Source organism: Solanum dulcamara, chromosome 11 (assembly GCF_947179165.1).
Source record: "Solanum dulcamara chromosome 11, daSolDulc1.2, whole genome shotgun sequence".
Classification (NCBI taxonomy): Eukaryota; Viridiplantae; Streptophyta; class Magnoliopsida; order Solanales; family Solanaceae; genus Solanum; species Solanum dulcamara.
This window is the reverse complement of record NC_077247.1, coordinates 34,701,516-34,726,222: the sequence shown is the minus strand read 5'-3', so window position 1 is coordinate 34,726,222 and position 24,707 is coordinate 34,701,516. Positions and strand designations below refer to the sequence as shown.

Genomic DNA, 24,707 nt, shown 5'->3' with positions numbered 1-24,707 from the left:
TATTTAACTAATGTTGATCTCTCCGTGGAGTTTAAATCTCCTCAATTTATAACCAAACATGGTATAAATTTATGTTGATTGTTATGTGGAGATCATATCTCATATCTCCTTGAACCCAAACCAAAACGGTCTTTAAAGGCTACATAAATTGTTGCAACCATTGAAAAGAAAAGGCCAAGGATAGATAGTTCAAAATTCTCTATCTTGGGAGCTAGGAGTTTCCATCATCAAGCCTGAGAAGGGACATTCATCCATTTACCAAAAGTACAAGAGAAATTCTATAGAACCAAACCATCAGTGCCTAATATTGATGGTAATACACCCTTTTTCCATCATCAAAAAAAAAGGAAAATAGAATCTATACTAAGCCAACCAAGCGCTCTATTTGTTGACGCTTCAAAAGTAAAATTCTTAATACTTTATTCAACTTGGAGAAACCTGATCATATGATATAAAAGCTTAGGAGGCTCTCTAGATACACCAGAATCATAGTATAAACTGGCCTATAACCACATCATATTTCCGTTACAGAAAAACCATGAGAATACATTGAGCCAAAGGTGATCCCACAAGACAAGATAGTAGACAAGTCACTCATAATGCATCACCATGATGAGGCAAATCTCTTCCAAAACAATACATCATTGCAATTCAAAAATACTGTTCATAATTGAAACCAAATGCTACTCTTCTTCTCTTGAAAGGCTGAAATATCTCGATGACTACCACAGCTCAATGACGAATTTTACAAGAGTCTACCTTAGGAGGATCTTTTCCTTAACAATAGTGCTGAATATTTGAACCTATATAAAAAATCTCCACAAATGCCATCGAGGTAATATCCCCAATATCATTATTTTGAAAGACTCTGCAAATTTGCCTCTCTAGGTATGTGAATATTGACCACTAACTACTAAGTACAGTAAGACACCCAAATATGAATCTTTCACAATGAAGATCTTAACACACGTAACTATTCCAGCAAAAAAAAACTCTTGTAGGAAAGTTCCCTTATCTTAATAGTCATATCCACTACCCCATAACACTGCTTCTATCTAGAGCAGAAGGAGCTCGTTACTAGTCAAGCTCCATCTAACAGACTTAATACCATGTCCGGATTGATGCCCCAAAACAGGCACAATCTAAACTAAGAAAGATGGAACTTTGGACAGCCGAAAGCCATTACAGCGGGGGGGGGGGGGGGGGGACAAAGAAGAGAGAGAAACATTAAATGCATAGGGAAAGAAGTTAAGAAGACTGCTTCTCTTTCCTTTTTGTGCTGCACCAGAAAAATCCCATTCCATTGTCAAGAAGAACATTCTACCATCTGAAGACACCTGAAATAGTTTTGTAACAGAAAACTCAGTCAGACAAACAATATGAGGTAAGATGAGTATGAATAAAGAATAATAAAGCATCCGAGTATCCAAATTACCAAATGCTCATCAAGACTAATAATAACCACGACCATATCCACGCCCATGTGGACGACCACCTCCATAGAAAGATGGATGTTGGCCTCTCCCATACTGCAAGATTACATAGAAAGAAATATCACAACTAGGGTTCAATAACACCAAGAAAGATGAAATGAAACATCATACTCACATCAGAGCCATAATAATCACGTGTGTAATGATCGCCACCGGGAGGAAAATTATCTAACATAGAAGAGAGTAAATACATAAATAATAATGGATCTAACAAACAAGCAGCTTAACAAAAGAACTGCAGATAAACCCCATACCTCTATAACGATCCCCTTGAAGAGAACTTGCAGAATCTGGATGATCAAACCGAGGACGTCTGCTAGGCCCCAAGTAATCTGGATTCGGGTCCTACAAAATAGGAGGGTCAATTGTAATATACTACAGTCAGTCATCTAATGCTCTTTGACCTAATATAGTAACAGGGAAAGGAGCAGCAGAGAAACTCCAGCTTACTGTCATAGAAAAGGGCCTCTTTAATCCATGGTCAGTGTTATCGTAATGGTAACGGTCCTCAATGTGCCTATCCATGAATGGCCTGTTAATTCCTTCAATAGGAAATTGTTGTCTCCTAAAGAAGGCATCATCTGTGTGGCCTCTACCTCCATGCCTCATTCTATCAACAAACATTGGACTCTCACTAGTTACTGGATGAGCACCACCTAAATTCCACCTCCCACCTGCTAAATTAGTAAGATATGTTACTGAAATCTATTTTGTGGAAGATATAAGTCATAATAGGAAGTAGACATGAAAAGGGAAAAGTGTGAATGATGTACTTGGAAAATGGATGGGAAGAGCTAAAGCAGATAGGTTACTGAGATCTACAATTATCTTAAAGTCAACCACATCAGAAGACATAGAATTTGATCTAGTCTATGTAAGTAACATACATTAAACAGATTACTAAACAAAAGTAAAATGTTGAAAGACCAAAATGCCCACATAAAGTTGAGTTACCTTTTTGCCCTTCAATTAAACTACTTCTATAACATTTTTGTACAAAAATATAAATATAACAAATGTAAATTAGAAATGAGTCTTGAAATATTCAATTGCTTATTAATTAATATTTAGAAAATTTATTCTGGAGGATGTATCCAATACCTATATGTTTTTCCAAGTTTACCTATATGTTTTTCCAAGTTAGTTTCAAACTTCACAAAAGACATATCACATCATCTCAAATTTCAACTTTGACTGAAGACTTTAGATGAGATTTTGGCTTATAAATATATATTTGATAGAGAATACAAAATGTAAAATTATGGTAATTTGGATGTAAATAAATTTGGATGTAAATAAATTTATGCCCCACTTGTAGGATTATACTGGGTAAAGTTGCTGCCATGTGACAAGGAGGTTACGGGTTCAAGCCTTGGAAACAGCCTCTGGCAGAAATGCAAGGTAAGGCTGCGTACAATAGACCCTTGTGGTCAGGCCCTTCCCCGAACCCCGCGCATAGCGGGAGCTTTAGTGCACCGGACTGCCCTTTTTTTTTTGTAGGATTATACTGGGTATGTTGTTGTTGTTGGATATATAAAATTATGGTGATTTGAATATTGAAGATGTCTGGAGATAGCGAAACTGGCTATCAAATTCTTCTTACATATGTATTGTTCAAGCATAAGAATCTCTCTCACCAAAAGCTGCAATAAGAAGGAATTGTGTGACACCAAAGAAGCAATGGCACTACGAACTTAGAATTTAATTTCTTCATATCAAGTATATTCTGCTAATAAATCCCAAAAAAATTAAGAAGATACTCGAATAACTTGGGTAATTGGAGGCACAGTCATAAACTATAACAAGACATTCAGGGGAAAGCTGGAAATTATAATAGGCACTTGAGGACTTCTGCAGGGCAGGATTTCTTCCTTTATTCAGATAATTTAATAGTATCAGCATTTCTTACATTCAGGAACTTTTACTTTTTTCTTTGATATTTTATTTTATAACTCAAATATAGAGTGTAATAATTTTTCTCTGACTCATTTAATTGTGTACTCATTAATATTGGGTACACGCGCAAAGAGTGTGCCCAAAGACCAGTTTACACAAATGGGAGAGAGAGGAGCGGGAGAAAGAATAAAAAGTTTGCAAATTTCATTTTTAATGCAGATGAACAAAGTTTGTTATTTTCATTACCTCGTCCAAAGTTTGACCTTCCACGGAAAGGAGGATAAGGGCTACCAAACTCATGTTCAGTGAAGCCCATTCTACCGCCATGACTAGGTGCACGAGGGTGAAGGCCCCTACCACGCGGAAAATTAGCTCTACCAAAAGTATGTCCTCCTCGGGGAAAGCCCCTTCCTAGAAGCAAGTTCCATACTGCAGTTAGGTCATGCACAAAGGAAAATTTCTTGAGCAGCTTATAGAGAAACATAGAATTTGATAGAGTTACCCATGGGACCACGACTAATTCGGAACCCTCCAGATATTCCACCTTTCACAGCCTGAGTTTTTGGTTGAGGATTTGAAAGCCTGGCTCGCACTTTTGCCTAACAGCACAAAGTGAAAAAGTAATATAACAAAACTGTGAGCATTCACCAATCCAGTAGAGACATAACAACAAAATCATCTCTTATGTGAGGAGGAAGGTTTTTGCATGTTTATCCGATATACACACAACTGAATAGCAACAGTCCCACATCAACTTATAGCTCTTCTACAAGGACCATCATCCACTTAAAGAGCAAAATATAGGTTAGTAAGAAAACCCATTAGGGTTATATGTACAGAAGTTCAGCAACATACACAAACCGGAAGCATTCTGAAGCTTTAAAGTATGACATCACCCAGCAAAATACTGACAAACAACAAAAAGTCAAGAATACCTTCAAATTCCCATCACCCAGCTCTGTGTTATTAACTCCCTCAACGCAAGAAACAGCAGCTTCATGTGTGCCGAAATCAACAAATCCAAAATCCTTCCGCTTTGCTGTTGATATATTCCTGGCTAGCGTAATTCTTGCAATCTCCCCAAAACATTTAAATTTCTCACGGACGCGTTCTTCATCCCAATAAGGAGGGAGTCCATCAATAAATACTGATTTCACTTGAGCCATGACCTCTGGATCTGGATCGCGTAAAGGTTCAGCAAAAGCTATTTTGGCAGTCCTCTCAGAGTGACCAAAAACAACATCAGGCCTTTGAAGTCTTTTGTATGCCGTCATGGCGTCAGTGTGACAAGAGAACTCGAGAAACGCAAAACCACGACTCAAACCTTCACGTTTCGGATCGGCCACCAAATTAATGTTTTCAACACCTTCTACACCATAATCTTTCAGCTTTAGTCTCACCTGTCACAACCACAGATCATAGTTAACTAGAGATACTTAATAATCCAATTGTGTACATTGAATATTAACAATCCTGCAGAATCAAATTCCTGCACTGTTGAAGTTAAACAGAGTTAACCTTAAACATGATTCAGCAGAGATTAGTTACATCACTTACGGCTTCCTTTGTCCATGTGTTGCAAATATTTCCTAAGAATAAGGTGTCATTGTCCTCACTTGGAGAAGTCCCACATCGCTTTCCCCGTATCTGATGTCAAAAGAATAGATTAGAATAATAGTGCAATTCCAAATGTATTCAAATATGAATTGGAAAAAATCATACAACTGGATTTCTCATTTCAGCCAAAGCACGGCTAACTTGCTCCTTAGTTGCAAACTTCACAAAGGCATATCCCTTATTCTTGTTTGTTGACAACTCTCTGTGCATTCGAACATCAATAACCTCCCCCACATGCTGGAACACCCTTTTCAGATCCTCCTCCACAGCATCACGGTCTAACCCACCAACAAATACTTCCAGCTCTTTCCTCTTTTTTCGTTCCTTTGCAAGAGCATTCAATTGAGCACGCTCATCTTCCAACGTCTCGGCTTCTTCACAGTGCTCGGGTACATCATCTTCCACAAATTCTTTACCATTTTCTTGATCAGCAAAAGCCTCTATTTTATCTTCACCAGTTTCGTCAAGAGAAATATCCTTTCCTTTCATCTTCCTATCTGTATCTTCCTCCATTCTATCTTCTGCACATTGTGCATTTACATTATCCCCTGTGGGAGTTGAACTATCGTCCTTTTCTCCCCTCAACTCCAATCCTTCTTTTCCTTTATTAGATCCTTCACCCAGCTGATATTTCAGTTCTGTAGTAATAAGTTCCTGACTGTCTGAAGATTTCATATCCTCATTAATAGGCTCCTGAGATTTGACATATGTAACAGTAGGTCCCTGATTTTCTGAAGTTCTCAGATTGTGGCCAATTTGTTCTGGCAATCTCACATCATTGACAACAGTTACTTCATCTAGAGACACTAAAGTATTTTGAGCTGGTTCCTCCTGTGCATCACCTGCCTGTTCCTCCTTGTTTCCATTTTGATCTTCCACCACGGAATCACCAACATTTTTAGCTGTGGCCACTAAATTATTTGAAGATTCTTCAATTTCCTCATTCATCTCATACATGGGTGTTGGTCCTGCATCATTTAAGCCCTCTACATCCTTCTCCTTAACAGGATCTTCGTTTGAATCCTCTGCATCTTCCCCCGTGACAGGATCTTCCTTTGAGTCCTCTGCATCTTCCTCCTTGGCAGGATCTTCCTTTGAGTCCTCTGCATCTTCCTCCATGACAAAACCTTCCTTTGAGTCCTCTGTGTCTTTCTCCTTCACAGGACATTCCTTCGAGTCTTCTGCATCTTCTTCCCTAACAAGATCTTCCTTCAACGCCTCACCATCTTTCTCCTTCACAACATCTTCCTTTGAACCCTCTGCATCTTCCTCCTCCATAGGATATTCCTTTGAGTCCTCTGCAGCTTCCCCCATGACAAGATCTTCCTTTGACTCCTCAGCATCTTTCTCCTTTATAGCATTTTCTTTTGAGTTCCCTGCATCTTCCTCCTCGACAATACCTTCCTTTAAGTCCTCTGCATCTTTCTCCTTCACATGATATTCCTTTGAGTCCTCTGCAGCTTCCCCCATGACAAGATCTTCCTTTGACTCTTCTGCATCTTTCTCCTTTATAGCATTTTCTTTTGAGTCCTCTGCAACTTTCTCCTGGACAATATCTTCCTTTAAGTCCTCTGCACCTTTCTCCTTCGAAGCGTCTTCCTTTGGGTCCTGTAGATCTTTCTCCTTGACAGGATCTTCCTTTGGGTCCTCTGCATCTTCCTCCTTGACATCAACTTCCTTTGACTCCTCTGTATGTCCCTCCTTGATGGATTCCTTTGATTCCTGTGCATCTTCCTCCACATGATCTTCCTTCGAGCCCTCTGTATCTCCCTCCTTGACATATTCGGTTGATTCGGCTGCATCTTTCTCTTTGACATGATCTTCCTTTGAGTCCCTCGCATCCTTCTCTTCAACAGGATCTTCAAGCATTGCCGTTCCAGCATCTTCTGATATAAGTGTTTTATCCGAGGTAGTTTTAGAAGTAGCAGGACTTTTCTTTACCACCTTCCTCACAACCCTTCGAGTAGTTTTCCTACCTGAAGCGGGTTTTGCTACTGGTGTTGATTGAACAGCCCCATCTGCATCTGAAGCCTTCGCTTCTTCAGCTGCATGAAAAAATATAGAAAACATGATAACATTCTTTGGGTAAATAGAGAACATGACAACTAATCACGTACCTAACAAACTTTAATCCCCACCCCAAAGACAACTACAGATAGATAGTTCGCATGCTTTCATCAGCATATATAGGAGGTTAAAAGCCCATTTGGTTTGGTGATTGGAAGTAGCTGATAAGCATTAAGTGCTGAAACAAATTTTATAAACAAGCAGTTATGTGTTCAGGCAGAAACACTGAACCTAATAACAAGCAATCGATGTATTGCGTGAAAAAGTGTTGATAAGCATTTGTTCTGTTACAATGACTGTAATTTACAAAAATCATAAATCAAAAAGTATCTGTACAAGGGGAAGAACGAATGATGGAATAAAAGAGAATTATTTTAAGAATTTTAAAAGATATAGGGATAAAATATTCAATCAAAATAAAATTGCTTATAAGCTGGAAAATCATTAGTTGCTTTTAGCTTAAAAGCACTTTGGGTGTATGCCAAAGGCATAGATAAGATAGAAAGCTGGTTTGACCAATTCAACAAGTTCACCAAAATACCCTCTAAGCCGCTGTAATGTTCAATCAGATATAGTTTGTAAAGTCGAAAGGCAAAAAAACTGGAATTTGATATATTGTGATCTTAGCAAGCCATTACCTCCATCTCGAGATAAATAAATGAGAAAAGGTCTACACTTGGAAATGAAGATGGCAACAGGCAAGCTATTAACTTTCCTATCTCATGCCACACCCCCCACACACACAATCAAAAAAATGCTTACGGAAGCAACAGAACGGTCAATAAAGGATGAATCTTGGTAGCTCAGCTGATTAGCTAGCTGAACTTTCACCTTCACCTTGTTGGTTAGGGCTCGATTCCCCCACCTTGTAATTCCCATTCCCCTAAGCCCAAATTAAAAAAAAAAGGGGGGACCAATAAAAATCAAATAGATATCCCAAAACCTAATCCGCCATTCTTTTGAATTATAAAGATAGAGCAGAAAATGCGAAAATAACCAAAATGAAGCAACATGCAGGATCAACAAAGAACTAGTTCAGATATTACATCAATCAAGTATCAATTTTGCGTGGTATATAATTTCCCTAAAATCTTCACATTAAATTGCGAGGCTAACATAAATCCCTCTCCATCAAACAATAAAATAACACAAAACAAATGAAAATAGAGCTTTTTGGAGTACCGGCTGGTGAGCTTTTGGATCCAACGTTCCTAGATTGTTTAGCCCTAGAGGTCGGAGTACGCTTCGGCTCGGCCGGCGGGATTTGATTTATTCCGGCAGACTTCTTTTCGGCGCTTCGGGTTCTCATAATTGATTGATTGAATTAAAAGTTAGAATTGAAAGGTTAAAAAGATAGAGTGAAGTTTTATAGAGTCGATAATGCAACGGGGAGGCAATAGAGGAAGACACGAATACCCTCCCACCTAAGTTTTTCCGGCTTGGTGCATGTAATGATTTAAAATAAATATTTTTAAATTAAATTATTATTAGATATAAAAATATATAAAAATTTTGAAACTGATTAAAAAAAAAAATAGGTCATAGAAATAATATAAATTATTTAAAATGTTTTTACTAGTTTCTGTTTTATAGATAAAAATATGTTTTTCCAAATATATATATATATTTTAGTGAAAATAAGAAATAAACTGTATATGACATTTTCAATTTGTTATTTCATTCTCATTTTCTTGTGTTTTCTCTAAAATACATATAAATGCTTAAGATTTTTATTATTTTTTACTTACTAAATTCTAACAAAAATAAACATGATCATGAGAAAACTAGTTAAAGAAACTTTGTACCAAGCTAGTTACTTAAATTTATAAGAATAAATATATTTCAATCATTTTATCGTATTATCACAATCATATTACATTTTACAATCATATTACATTTCGACCATTTATAATTTTGTTGACATATATGTTAAAGTGTTTGAATAGCATAAGTGTTCTACAAATTCCTATTAACATAGTATATCTATAAAAAAAATGAAAAAGGTTCAAATATGTCATCAAACTTTAAGAAAAGACTTATTTATAACATCCGTTAAAAGTTTATCTCATTTATATTATTGCCGTTTGAGATAAGGCTCATCTATGCCATTATTTTTTAACTCCGATTTTGCAAAACCACCTAAACAACTTTTAACACTTTTCAATTGGAGTTTTCAATCAAATTTATGTTTTTTGCTTCTTCTTCTTCTTTAAGAACACCAAAAATCCAAATTTTCAACTTCTTTAATTTTTTACGAAATCACTTCAAATTTCAATAATAGCATCTTTCCGAGCTAGATATCAAAACTCAATATCTTTTAAGCTCAAATTCAACCTAACCCAACAAGACACACTTAAAATTTCTTCAAAGTTTTAAAACTTTAACCTCTTTTAATGGTAGAATTTTATCCGCAACTCCAAATCACTTGAAATTTTGAATATAGACATAGTGAACTTTAAAATAGTGTCTTTTGGGTCTACATTCAAAATTTCAAGTAATTTAAAATTGTGGCGAAAATTTCACCATTAAAGGAGGTTAAAGTTTTGAAACTTTGAAGAAATTTTAAGTGTGTCTTTTGGATTAGGTTGAATTCAAGCATAAAAGATATTGAGTTTTGATATCTAGTTTAGAGGGATGCAACTATTGAAATTGGAGATGATTTCGTAAAAAATTAAAGAAGTTGAAAATTTGGATTTGGGGTGTTTTCATGTGTTCTTGAAGATCTTGAAGAAGCAGCAGCAAAAAAATACATTTGATTCAAAACTCCAATAGAAAAGTGTTAAAAGTTGTTTAGGTGGTTTGCAAAATCGGAGTTAAAATATAATGGCATAAATGAGTTTTTTCTCAAACGGCAATTGCATAGATGAGCCAAACTTTTAACAGATGACATAAATAAGTCTTTTCTCAAAATTCGATCGCATATTTGAGCCTTTTACCAAAAAAAAATTAAAATTATTGTTGGTAAACCTTAATCTGATGTAACATACATTTTTGTTCACTTTAAACTATATGTCAATTATACTAAAAAAGGAAAAACATAAATATACTAAATAAAATTAAGAGAAAGAAAAAAAAAACATAAATACACTAAATAAATTAAGTATTATAAGTATTAATATAAGATTTCACTTTTCAAATATAACAGTAAAATTTTATCAAATCTTAATAAAGAGAATAAAAAAAATTAAACATAATTAAAAAAGTTAAAGTATGTCATGACTCCTCCCCTAAAATAAATAATGTTTTGTTGTTACTAATTCCCTAAAAAAAAAATCAACTTATTGTGTCTTTCTATAAATTTCTCTTACTTTCTCTCTCTAACTTTTTTCATGAACAAATATTTTCATATTAATCCCTCAAATTTCTCCTAAATTTCTTACTTCCCATAAGTTTTTCTCAGATTGTTAAAATTTACATTTTCTGGTTAACTTTTTCATATACAAATATTTTTTCCTTTTTTATTTTTTTGTGATATAAGTTTTATTGAAAATCAATTTTTATACACAAGTCGACGAGAATTTCATGTTTTCCTCCATAATTTTCTCATATATTTTTTTACGAAATAACGAATTGTGTATAATTTTTTATATACAGTAGATAAAATTGTTGATTGAAGTTTTATCGAAGAAAGAAAATTTATATTTTTTATGTGTATATGTTGAAGAACAATACAACTTGATAAGCAAAGAACAATGTCAGAAGGTATACTTGTTTCTATATAAATTTGAGGCCCCAAAAAATAATAGTTTACCGAAAATTTAGTTTATGCATAATTAATATATAAAATATATTTGTTTATATCTATGATTTTGCGGGTAGTGGAGGGAGGATTTACGAGACACTGAATTTAGTAAACAACTTTGAATTCGTGATCAACACTAGTTTGTATACAAATATCTGATATACAAACATACAAAAACAACTAAAAAATATGATGAAACATCAGTTTCTATACAAATTTCAGATAAAGTTGTACATGAATTAATTAAATATATTATATTTTATACACAATTCATACACTAAATGCATGTACAAATTCTTCACATACTAACATGTAAAACTAACAGATAAATAAAAATAAACAAATTTTTTTGATATACCATATTTTATACATAAACCATACACTAAATCATGCTTGAATATAACATAATAACATATCATAAAAAAGGCTCTTTCTATACATATGAAAATTATATATATAATAAGATACATTCTTTTTTCATTTATTGTTATATTTATACGTGAATCACGGGCTCAAAGCAATTTGTGATGCGAAGACATCCAAAGGTCCCTTGTGTTATTGAAATCTAACATGCTTTACATAGTGAATTTTAAAATTTTCTTACATAATTATTAATTTTTCGTCAGAGATAATTAATTCACCATTGATTATTTTACAATATGTACTAAAGCCTGACATATAATAAGATAATCTATCCATTAGAACTTCATAAAAATTTATGAATAATTATTTTAAAATTTTGATTTAACTTATTCTGTAGTCCTAATGGACGGCAAGACTCGTGACAAAGTAAATCTTTGTCGTTCATCTAGAACTGTAATAAATATTTTAAGGTTATTAATTTTTACAAAACTTATTTAAAGGAATCAAAATTTAAATAATGAAACTAAAATACTTCATTTATGCAAGTCATCAAATGATTGAAAATTAGGCAAGTGAAATTTATAAAGCAAACGAACTTGGACTCCTGAGTTAAGAATTGTTACTTTGAAATTTGAACAAAAGGATTTGCAATGGAAATCCATTGAGTTCTGTCAATATGGATAAAGTAATTGACATCTATAAACCTTGCTTATTAACATCAATGCAAAAGTAATGTTTTGTCTATCTTCTTTTCAGTATGAATTAGTTTAAAATTTTTTACTTGAAGTTTTGGCTGGGGTAAATAAATTTTAATTCATATTTCTCATTTTTCCTTATGACATGTTTTTATGATAATAAAAACGTCTTGATATATTATAAACTAATGTACTTTTTCGTGCTCCGCGATATTATAAAAAATAATTAAAAACATAACACAAAATAATAGTGTTATAATTCTTAAAGAAAAAAATTAATCAAATATCTTTTCAAGATTCATATAACATATGTAAACGATTTTAACAAAAAGAAAAAAAAATCATGAAGCTTAATTCGTTATATGCACTTGAATAAGAAAACTAAAGATGCATACCAATCAATATATGTGAAATGCATAAGAAAAAATAGTAGAAAAGAAGAATATGGTAATGTAAGAAGTGTTTGTTAATATGAATTGTGTGTTTCTTAATATGAAATTTCATGCATTTTCTTAATTTTCATAGTTAATATTTTCCATTGTTCATAAATTAAAATCATAATATCAAAAGAAAAATGAAAGAGAAAAAAAAGAAATTGAAATGAAAATACACAAGTTACATGTCTATCGTCATTGATGGGGTCATATTTCCTGATTTTCATTTTTTTTTCTAATTTACCTTGTTTGTTTAAGTATTTGTCTAACATCCATTCATTTTAGTTTTCAATTGCAGTCTCAATAATATCAGACTTCTAGCTCTGTCAATTGCAACTACACACTCATTTTTCACGGAGGTTCTGTGACCCCCTGAATCTTTTTTTTTTAATATTATTTAACCCTTCTATGTTGATGTGTCATAGAAGGTGAACCCACCTCCTCCAGATGCGTCAAACATTAATTTTGAGCTACACATGGAGTCCAAATCAGCAATTATTATTTTTTCGCCATTATTTTTCAACGGTCACTAAAAGGAGAAAAGCTTAAAGCTTTTTTCTCATCTCCATTTTTTCAGTTCTCACTTCTTCAAATCCACCATTTTCAAAGCTTAAAATAGGGTGATACTTGTCATTGCTTGTAATTGTATCTTCCGCTACAAAATTTGAAGATTGAGGGCGCATAATCTTCCCCAATTTTTTATTTTTTGTGATCTTAGGGTTAGTAATGGCAAATGCCGATTTGAATAAGCTATGCATGGAAGTGCCGGACCCAATGCTCAAAGCCATAGTGCGATGCAAACATGAAATTTTACTGCATATGCATACTTCTTGGTCGAAGTCAAATCTTGGAAGATGATTTTGGTCTTGCCCCTATTATGGGGTATGTGATTTCTCTTCTATTGTTGATTTTCTTGGGTTTAATTGATGTTAATGTACTATTTTGATTCTCTTTTTCAGTGTAAAAATATAATTTTTTGATGGGGAGACAAAGAAAAAGTTGATTCAAGATCAAAATTTATCCTCCCAAAATTGGTGAACAAAATCAAAGAGTTGGAAGATGAAATTTGGAGAAGGCAAAATCAAATAACTGAGCAACAGGTTCAGATTGACAATTTGAGTAACACTAATCTAAATCTGAAAAAGAGGTTCAAAGGAAGTTCATTTCAAATAGTTCAAAGAAAGTGGAAATGGTGTAGGTTCATTTGAAAGGTCATTCTATGTATTTTGATTTGTGTTGTTGCTTTGTTCATCAACCTATTTCAAAGTAGTGATTCAAGTACTGAGGTAATTGAATTGTCATAGCCTAGTTAGTAGTGATTCAACCTATTTTGTGTATTTTGATTTGTGTAGTTGCTTTGGAACACTCTTTTAATTGCCATATGTAATATGACAAAGTTCTATATCAATGAATCTTTTCAAAATTTTGTGTAAAGACATGAAACAAAACTTTGTTCGTCCTCTCTATGCTACTGATTCTTTCCCTATATTATAACGAATAGTGAAGCAATTGAATAGACATAAGCACCATTTGTAAAATAGAAAGCTTTTAATAGACATAACACCATTGTAAAATAAGCCTTACATAAGGTCAAATTACAATCAAAAAACAAAAATAGAAGTTGTAGTTTAATACTAATACATCATTAAACAATAAAATGAGAAAATATTTTCATGTCTACTAAATAACTTAAAACAATACTGCAATATCATTGCTTCCTAAATTGTCAAAAAGTGTCATTTTGAATTGGATTATTTGAACTGCTTTCTATTGATTTTTTTCTTTGTTTCATTCTCATTTCTTCAAGTTTTCTTGTTGCGATAGCTACTCTTCCATTTTATTTCAGCTTACTTGTAGTACTTGGTTTGAAACCAATATCACCAGTAATATCAGTTGATCTTGTCACCTTTGTTGTACCAATAGAGAAGATCTTACAAGTTGGCATACTAGGCTGCACTCAAATAATAAAAACAGTTAGTCTAAATTAAGAGCTAGTATACTTACATTAAGGAATAATGTTTGAATTAATAGAAAACACTTACATTAAGGACTTTGATCCATTTTCAGCTTGAAACAAATCCCTTTCAATGATTGTTGGCCTTCCCATATGTCTACCCCTTCCTCTTTGGATATTAGTAGGTCTTGAAGATGCATGATAATTAGGAGGTGTAGAAGAGAATTCAGGGTAATCAACAGGTGTTGGATATATATGAGGTGCACAAGGTGCTGCAGATGCATTGGATACTGCAGAAGTACTAGGTGATGCAGGTGGAATAGATGTTTTTCTTGGTCTTCCTCTTGTCCTCTTTAATGAAGGCTCATCTTCAGTTTGTGGTTTCTATAGATATAAACAAAAAATTAAAAAAATTATATTTATCACATATTAATTAAAAGTTAAGATCTATTTGGTCTGCCTCTCCTTTTGCTTGAACCTGAAGTGTTGCCCTTTTCTCCTCCTGAATTTGATGGTTGTTTTCTTGCTGAAGACTCAACACTTTGTGAACATCCTCTCTTGTTATGGCCTCTAACATTACATTGGCTACATGTCATGACAAGTCCAATTCTATTTAATTTTTTAGAGTTTTTATTTTCACCAGCTTCTTTTCTTTTTACTTTACTTGACCTGCCAGACATGATTTTTATTTCTAGTGGTGCAACTATGGGATTAGTAGATGCATGCCATATTTTCATGATTGTGACTGGTTGAAGAACATTGGTATAAGTCCTCAAGTAAGTCTCCTTATCGTAGCAATTGTCAATGTAGTCAAGAGTATCATATTTTTTAAAGTAAATTGCAGCCACAACATACGCACATAATATGCCCTTTAACTGCCATGCCCTACAATTACAAGTCCACCTGTCAAGATCCGCACTGTGTAACTCATCAACTCCATTGAGTTCAATATTACAATTCATTGACCTATCAATATTCTCCTCTAGTACCTTCAAAGTCATTAGAGAGAAATTGCACTTTCAAGTATTTGTGAACTCTCTTAATTTAGCTATTCTTGTCATTATCTTCACTCTTATATCTTCAAACATAGTATTAATTGTCTTGTGTCTTGCTGTCAAGATCCATACATTAAAGCACCTAGACATGTTGTTGTCTATAGAGTCACATTTCACTTCAGTATTAAAGAAAACTTTCACAAGTACTCTATGTTATAGTACATTAAATCATCCATCATTTTTTCTGGACCAAGCAACTTCATCTTCTCCACTTTTTTCTTCAATTGAGATTCAAATGTACTCTTGGCAATCAACCAAAACTGTTATTTTTTTAGCTAAGATGTGCCTAGCATACTTTCTATGTTCAGCAATTGGTAATATATTTTAAATTGCTGCAAACAATTCCTATAATAGATGTAGTTATATTAAAATAACAAATACAACATAAAAAATAATAAATAATTGTTATAACTCGTATTTTCATATGTGTACATTTGAGGATAATTGTAACAAGTTAAGAATAATGTTATATTTTGATATTGTTGATATGTAAGTCGGTTATGAAAATTTTGGATGTGGAAATACTAGAAAAGGTTAAAGGCAAAATTGAAATTTGGTGGTGGGAATATTGAAAAAAGGCTAAGGGTAAAATTGAAATTTTACACCAAGTAGTTTTATGACATGTATGGTCTAAGGGGTTGGGCTTGGAAAGAAATTAAATTAAAAAAATGGTAAGATAAGCCCAATCATGACATGATCCATAACAAAGATCCAAGCCCAAGTCATTCATCCATGTGATGAATGAAATAAAAGGGCACTTAGTCATCAAATTTGCTAGAACTTTCAAGAGAAATAAAAGAAGATAGAAGAGAAGAAACTAAGGGGGAAAATAAGGAAAATTCGGCCAAGGGAGAAAAATATTTGGCCTTGAAATCTTGCTTCAAAAATTATTTTTTTCCTAGTATCCCCACTAATTCAAGGTTGCTCTATAACATGGTGAAGTTGTTTTAAAAGTTTGGATAGCTTACTTGGAATATTTTTCACCTATGTTTTAATGAGTTTAAATTAATTATGAACATGAAATATTTATATTTATTTGGAAATGCAAAGTTGGATTGAAAGTTGCTGCACTATTTGGAAAAGAAATTAGTTTATGTGGTGATGCATTTTAAATTGATTATTGATGGTATTGGTGTTGTTGTTGGCATGATTGTTGATATTGTAGCCGAGTTGAAATCTCGAGGTTGTTGTATATATAGGGAAGATGCTATCAAAATTTTTGTAGACAAGTATTGGTAGAATTGAATTCTTAAAGTCTTATGAATAGTAATTGGTAAATGTGACCAAATGTAGATTTTGAAGAAAATGGGAATTGAATTTGGACAACAGTAAAAGGTCAATAAGGTAGGTAAAGCTTTACCTTTTCTTGTCTTGGCATGTCTTAGGTGTAATAAGTTTGGATACGAGCCTCGAAAATAACTCTACTCTTCGGAATTGATACCTAAATTTGCCTCTTTTCTATTTAGTAGAATTGAATTAAGTATTAATGAATATTTTTGAGAAATTGTCTAAACTTCTAGAATTCGCACAAATAGAACCCGAATACCTTGCAATTCTTATAAATAACGTTATAACATTTAATGCGCATAATTTAGATACGCCACCTCATTTGGCCGAGGTGGGCCCCGCTATTCTCGAATTTTTCTTTATTATTCTGTTTGACTTATAGTAAGTAGAATTTAAAGAAAATTCTTTGCTACTCTTCCAAATATCATATGATTAATTATTTCGTTAAGTACCATAATATATTTTGAAATATAAAAACGATTTCAGAAAATCATTTTGACATAGACTATCGGGACATTGGAAAGACTTGCACTATTATTATTATTCAAGTCCTTTTATATATGATTTATTATCGAAACTATGCTATCGAGTCTGTATAAATATTTTATATTTTAAATTGCATTTGATTTCTCACTACTCTACTCATGCACACTGTAACCACTCTTTCATTGAGTCTAAGCCAGGATATGTTATCAAGCGTATTTCTTTACATTTTTCGTCGTGCCCCGACTTGAGGGGGAAGGTACACTTTGTATATGGGTTTATGGAGTTATGTTGTGCCATGTACACATATGTTGATGTCTGATGATTTGACATGATATGATATGATATGATATAACATGGTCATCTGATATGATATGATCTGTTACGGAGATATTCCCTACTCTAGAGTTATGATGTGCTGTGGCGCTAGTGACGGAGTGGCGACCACGTTTTATTCACCAAATCCCATAAAATGGGGTCGAATATAGCATATGTCTTTGCATATATGATTTCTGATTATGATAAGCATTTTGAAATTCTGAACATTTGTTCCATTTTCTGCATACACTATTTAGATTATGATTTTATTTATTACAGTTCATGCTTTACATATTCGGTACATTTTTCGTACTGACCCCCTTTCTTCGGGGGCTGCGTTATATGCCCGCAGGTACAAATATTCATTTTGCTGACTCGCCTGCTTAGGACATCCGTCGTGTCGTTGACAATGCTCTTTTGTCCGGAGCTTATCTTTTGGTACTGACTTTTTCTCTGTATATTTGTATACGTTGGTCAAGGGTACGATGGGATCCTGTCCTGTCATATGACTATGCTATCATCTGTAGAGGTCTGTAGACAGAGTTATGCTGTGGATTTTATATATATGTTTTGGCTTTTATGTATTTCGTGACGGCCTATCGTCCCTCGTCCCTATATCTATTTTTGTAATCTATTTAGCAATCTCTTCTAATTACTACCTATGTTTACTCGGTTAATATGCTAATAGCGGATAAGGGTACGTTTGGGTGCCCAACTCGAGCACGAATCATGGCCTACGGGGTTGGATTGTGACAAAAGTGGTATCAGAGCAGTTTGGTCCTCGAAATATCTACAGACTGTGTCTAGTAGAGTCCTGTTTATCAATGTGTTGTGCACCATATCTATAAGTAGGAGGCTACAGGGCATTTAGGATATTACTTTTTCTTTATTATTAGGATAATTTTTCCCTAACGAAATGAATTGTTATGTTTCCAGTGATGCCACCGAAGAAAGCGATGGCTGCTCAGAAGAGTAAATCAGTAGAGCCAGGTAAGGCTAGTCAGGCCCATAGAATTACCAGGGCCCGATCTCAGCTTGAGTTGGGGACTGTGCCCCCGACAGCCAGCTCCGCGATGCCGCCAGTATCAGAGGGGATTAGGGCAACCTCAGCTGCGATCAGAGGGCGGCTTCACCGCCAGTTTTTGGAACCTCAGCACCTGAGCCCCTAGCTCCACAGCTAGGAGCCGAGGGCAGGACTATGCAGGATGCGGTCCAACTGTTGACCAGATTGGTGGTAGGATAGGAGCACAGACGCGGTTTAGGCAGAGATCAGGTACACAAGATAAATAGTTCGAGGGCTCATGAGTTTCTAACTTGTAACCCTTTAGAGTTCTTCGGGACAAAGCCCGAGGAGGACCCTCAAGAGTTCATTAAGGAGATGCAGTGCACATTACGTCTGATCAAAGCTTCTTCGACGGAGTCGGTTGAGTTGGCTTCGTATAGACTACACGAGGTAGCTGCTAACTGGTATGAGTCCTGGGAGTTGTCCAGGGGTAGAGTAGCTCCTCCAGCTATATGGGACGAGTTTTTGGAGCCGTTTCTCAGTCATTTCCTGCCTCTTGAGATGCGGAGAGCTAGAGCAGACAGATTTTTATTATTGAGGTAGCGAGGCCGCAGTGTTCGCGAGTATAGTTTGGTGTTCAACTCATTGGCTCGACATGTACCTACTTTGGTAGCTGACATTACTGACAGGATGCACAGATATGTGATGGGCATAGATCGGTATTTGATTGATAGTTGTTTGGTGATGGCTGCCCAACCAGGGATGGACATTGCCCGTATTCAGGCATATGCTCAGGGCATGAAGGACAGACATAGATGACACCAATCTGACCGAGAGTTTGGTAGGAGTCAGCCCAAGAGGGCCAGATTAGCTGGGTAGTTTAGAGAGTTCTGGAGTAGGTCATTCCAGCAGTAGGGTAACAGACAACCGACCTAGCCGACATGAAGTATGCCTCTACTATCCTCAGACTGGAGATCAGGTGGCACAGGATATTCGGGAGCAGGTCCGAGCTCCAGAGTTTTCGATTCGCAGCTAGACAGAAGCTCTGGTCAAATAAGGCCACCCAGGCCTCCGGGGTTTTAATTGTGGCAGATACCATCTAGAAGACTGCTACCGTGCTACAGGAGCTTGTTTTTCTTGTGATCGTCAAGGCCATACAATGAGGGATTTTCCAAATAAGGGTAATTCAAGCGGTGCAGCTCGGCCTACAGGATCAGTTGCTGGGTCATCATCTACTTCGGTAGCTATGTGCCCCATGGGGCAGGGTGCGTCTACATCAGCAGGCTGTGGTAGAGGCCGGGGCGAATTTTTTTGTTCTATTGGTCCTTCGAACCGTACCTATGATTTGGCCACCCGGCAGGATCAAGAGATATCTCTAGACGTGATCACAAGTACATTGTTGATCTTTTCCCAAATTGTATATGCATTGATAGATCCAGGCTCTACATTATCATATATTTCCTCGTTGACTACTGATAAGATTAGGGTAAATCTCGAACCGATAAAACTATTTGAGGTAGCTACTCTTGTAGGGAATTCTATTATAGCAAGGCGAGTATATAAAAGTTGCTCGATAATTATATGTGACCGTTGTACTAAGGCAGACCTAATAGAACTGGAGATGACTGAATTTGATGTGATTATGGGAATGGATTGGCTATCTTCCTGTTATGCTAACGTTGACTGTCAACAGAAGGTAGTTCATTTTTAATTACCAGGAGAACCAGTGATGGAATGGGCAGGTAATACAACATCTCCAAGAGGGAAGTTTATTTCCTACCTTAAGGTGAGAAAGATGATCAGAAAAGGCTGTATTTATCACCTAGTTCATGTATAGAACTTGGAAGCGGAAGCATCAACCCTTCAGTCAGTTTTAGTAGTTAATGAAATCTCAGATGTATTTCCAGACGAGCTTCCAGGCCTTCCTCTCAAAAGGGAGACAGACTTTACCGTAGATGTGCTGCCAGATACCCATTCGATATCTATTCCTCCGTACAGAATGGCACCTGTAGAATTAAAAGAATTGAAGGAGCAGTTGAAAGACTTGCTGGAAAAAGGCTTCATCAGGCCTAGTAGTTCACCTTAGGGAGCCCCGATATTATTTGTGAAGAAGAAAGATGGGTCGTTGCGAATTTGTATTGATTATAGAGAGCTAAATTTTTCTTTATTATTCCGTTTGACTTATAGTAAGTAGAATTTAAAGGAAACTCTTTGCTACTCTTCCAAATATCATATGACTAATTATTTCGTTAAGTACCATAATATATTTTGAAATATAAAGACGATTTCAGAAAATTATTTTGACATAGACTATCGGGACATTGGAAAGACTTGCACTATTATTATTATTTAAGTCCTTTTATATATGATTTGTTATCGAAACTATGCTATCGAGTCTGTATAAATATTTTATATTTTAAATTGTATTTGATTTCTCACTACTCTACTCGTGCACACCGTAACCACTCTTTCATTGAGTCTGAGCCAGGATATGTTATCAAGCGTATTTCTTTGCATTATTCGTCGTACCCCGACTTGAGGGGGAAGGTACACTTTGTACATGGGTTTATGGAGTTATGTTGTGTCATGTACACATATGTTGATGTTTGATGATTTGACATGATATAATATGATATGATATGATATGATATGACATGGTCATCTGATATGATATGATCTGTTACGGAGATATTCCCTACTCTGGAGTTATGTTGTGCTATGGCGCTAGTGACGGGGTGGCGATCACGTTTTATTCACCAAATTTCATAAAATGGGGTCGAATATGGCATATGTCTTTGCATATATGATTTCTGATTATGATAAGCATTTTGAAATTCTGAACATTTGTTCCATTTTCTGCATACACTATTCAGATTATGGTTTTATTTATTACATTTCATGCTTTACATATTCGGTATATTTTTCGTACTGACCCCTTTTTTCGGGGGCTGCGTTATATGCCCGCAGGTATAAATATTCATTTTGCTGACTCGCCTGCTTAGGACATCCGTCGTGTCGTTGACAATGCTCTTTTATCCGGAGCTTATCTTTTGGTACTGACTTTTTCTCTGTATATTTATATATGTTGGTCAAGGGTACGATGGGATTCTGTATCATCATATGACTATGTTATCATCTGTAGAGGTCTGTAGACAGAGTTATGCTGTGGATTTTGTATATATGTTTTGGCTTTTATGTGTTTCGTGACGGCCTATCGTCCCTCGTGCCTATATCTATTTTTGTGATCTATTTAACAATCTCTTCTAATTACTACCTATGTTTACTCGGTTAATATGCTAATTTGAGATAAGGGTACGTTTGGATGTCCAACTCGAGCACGAATCACGGCCTACGGGGGTTGGGTTGTGATAATAATAAATACAAATACAAAATACAAAAGTAGCATACATTTTGAATATTTGTAATCAAGGTGAGATCTTCACCATCTCCTAGTCTTAGATCATCCTTTAACATATTGACAAATCATATTCATGTATTTTTGTTTTCATACTCAACTACTTCCTACGCAAGTGGCAACATCTGGTTATTACCATCTTTGGCCTCAATAATTAACAATTGGCCTCTACAAATTCTTTTAAGAAAACAACCATTTAAACCTATGAACCTCCTACAATTTAAGAATGCATTTTTTAATGGATCAAAGCAAATGTAAAAGCTCTGAAATACTGGCCTACCAAGTGCATCAGGTTCACCAAGTTTAACAATATAAGTGCTCCGTGAATTGCCCTCAAAAGTTCATCTTTGTAGTCAAGAATTTTGCCAAATTTCACAATATGATCACCCATGATATCTTTCAACACTTTAGCTCTTGTCCTCCTAACAGTAGTCTTGCCAACATTAATTTTAAATTATTTTCTAATTAACCCTTTCAACTTGAAAACTCTTATGTTTGGCTGCTCAATAATTCTTTTTCTAAAGCTGGAAGATATGAATCTTACACAAATAATTTCTTATTGTGCTGTTATAAGTATGCTTTGAATTGTGAGTCTTTATCATGAAATCATTTGTTGTGTTGTCAAGATATGCATACAAAAGTCATGAACAATCGTCCTTGCACCTAACTCTAAATCTTTTTGGCTCATTCACCCAATTTTTTATTTAAACTTTGTTTTGGACATCATATTTAGTTACTGCTCTTTTAAATTCATTCACATCTGCAAAGACCATACCTAACTGTCACACAATTTTTTTGACAGTATGATCATGAATAATTTTCTGCTTTCTTGCCCTCCTCCTACTAGATAAATTTACACTTCTTGATAAATATACTCTACTAGATTAAGCATCTTCATCACGAAATACAACTTCATCTATTTCAAAACTGTCAGCATCAGAACTTGCATAATAAGGTTCATCACCTCCTAACCTTCCTTCAATATTTATTTTACCTGTTTGAGTTTTATCAAAATCTAAATTTGGTCCACCTACTCCTTGAAATTTGCCAGAACTGTCATCACCTATGGTTGATTAAGAAAAAAAATTGGAAAGAAAAGAAGAGACCTGGTTTTTTTTCCAGTATCAACTGGTGCTTTATCACTTCTTTGAAAAGTTCTCTTTTCAATCCTTAACTCATTAACCTCCTCATGTACATCACTACCATAATCCTCCCCATCATCTCCAACCAATTCACATTCAGACTCAACACTACCTTCAATTGAGAAATCAGAACCTTCTTTTTCTATGAAATCAGATTCAACTGGACCTAAACTTATATCATCAAAATTTTCAGTACTAGGATCTGTAGTAGTGCCATAATTTCTTATGGAATGGTCTCTAGTAGAATCATTTGTAGTGGAAGGAGTTGTGGTAGGATGAGATCTAGTATCAAAGACAACAATAGTAGTGGAAGGAGTTGTGGTAGGGTAAGATCTAGTATCAATAGTAATGGAAGGAGTTGTGCTAGAATGAGATCTAATATCAAAGGTAGCAGTAGTAGAAAAAGGAGTTGTGCTAGAATGAGATCTAATATCAAAGGTAGCAGTAGTAGAAAAAGGAGTTGAGCTAGAATGAGTCTAGTATCAAAGACAACAGTTGTAGTAAAAGGGTCTTTACCTACCCCATTGTTTGGATCACCACTTTATTTATTTACTTTACTAAAAGCCGAACCAGATTCCTCTACATCCCCATGACTAACATTTTCTAATAAAATGGGGTCCACAATTGCTTCATCAATCAAGTGCTTTACATATACCTCCACATTATCTCTATCTTTCAAGCAATAACACAAGCCTAAAATATTCATATCATTATCAATATCTTTCAAAATGCCATTGTTAGGTGGTTTAATACTAAATGTGCAAATTGTGGTATATCCCAATTCTTTAATGTAGCCTCTCAATTCAAAATAGGACATCCTATCCACATCAACATTTAAAATTTTTATAACTTGTCCACCATTAAACACTGGTTGTCCACCACTTAAATCTAACAAACCACCATGATACCATCTTAAAGTAACCAAAGTAAACCTACTCATCTTCTACCTGAACAGAATGAAATACGCACACACTAGTTGAACACCGTATGAAAATAAACTGAACAATGAAATTCATGATCACAATTGTATTCTTTATTTTTCGAATTACTAGTAACATAAAGCCCTAATCAAACAATACCGTTAGGACTAAATAAGAGATCTTAACTAAATAATATTTAATTAGTAATGATATTAAGATACATATATTGTTGAATACAGTATTGTTTCACATTTTTCAAATTAACAGTAAAAATAAAAAATCCTAATCTAACACTACTATCAGATCTAAAGTGAAACACCTTAGAAAAATAGCCTTCAATTAGTAAAGAACTAACCTTTAATCACCTTTTCAAGCAAATAAAAAATCCTAATCTAACACTACCATCAGATCTAAAGTGAACCACCTTAGAAAAAAAGCCTTCAATTAGTAAAGAACTAACCTTTAATCACCCTTTCAAGCAAACTTTAATCACAATTCAAATATTTTCAACCAAACTTTAATCGTTAAACTGAAGAAGAATAGAGGTGAATTTGGAGAGAATGGAAGAAGAAAGAGGAGAAAGTAAAACTGAATGAAGGAATTTCTAAAGTCGTGGTCTCTAAAGTCCTAACTGTGGGGTCCAATCAATAATATGTTGTCAGCGCGTGTAGATAAACAATTTTATATATTTGATTTATATGGACACATCAACGTATAAGGGTTAAATAATATTTTAAAAAAGTGTTCAGGGGAATCATAAGACCCCATGAAGAATGAGTCTGTAGTTAAAAATTCGATTATAGCTTAGGGGGCTTTTGGCCAT

General features: G+C 34.6%; 1 protein-coding gene and 1 long non-coding RNA gene across 3 annotated transcripts; both read right to left on the bottom strand.

Annotated features, from left to right (window-relative positions):
* Positions 1-489: 489 nt before the first annotated feature.
* Positions 490-8,501, bottom strand: LOC129872314 (uncharacterized). 2 transcript variants are annotated; one of them, XM_055947254.1, is made up of 11 exons: positions 8,256-8,501; positions 5,112-7,051; positions 4,947-5,036; positions 4,325-4,789; positions 3,892-3,988; positions 3,636-3,800; positions 1,944-2,170; positions 1,748-1,838; positions 1,609-1,661; positions 1,436-1,529; positions 490-1,337 (listed from the first exon to the last, which is right to left on the bottom strand). In XM_055947254.1, the coding sequence occupies exons 1-10, from the start codon at positions 8,380-8,382 to the stop codon at positions 1,452-1,454; spliced, it is 3,333 nt and encodes a 1,110-aa protein (XP_055803229.1). In that variant the 5' UTR covers positions 8,383-8,501; the 3' UTR covers positions 490-1,337; positions 1,436-1,451. The 2 variants fall into 2 exon arrangements, with proteins under 2 accessions (XP_055803229.1, XP_055803230.1); XM_055947255.1 differs by having other exon boundaries at positions 1,944-2,167; positions 8,256-8,500.
* A 5,496-nt stretch (positions 8,502-13,997) lies between these two features.
* Positions 13,998-24,457, bottom strand: LOC129874472 (uncharacterized). Its single transcript, XR_008762903.1, has 3 exons — positions 24,345-24,457; positions 14,350-14,645; positions 13,998-14,258 (listed from the first exon to the last, which is right to left on the bottom strand). It is a non-coding gene; the product is annotated as an uncharacterized LOC129874472 (long non-coding RNA).
* Positions 24,458-24,707: the final 250 nt, after the last annotated feature.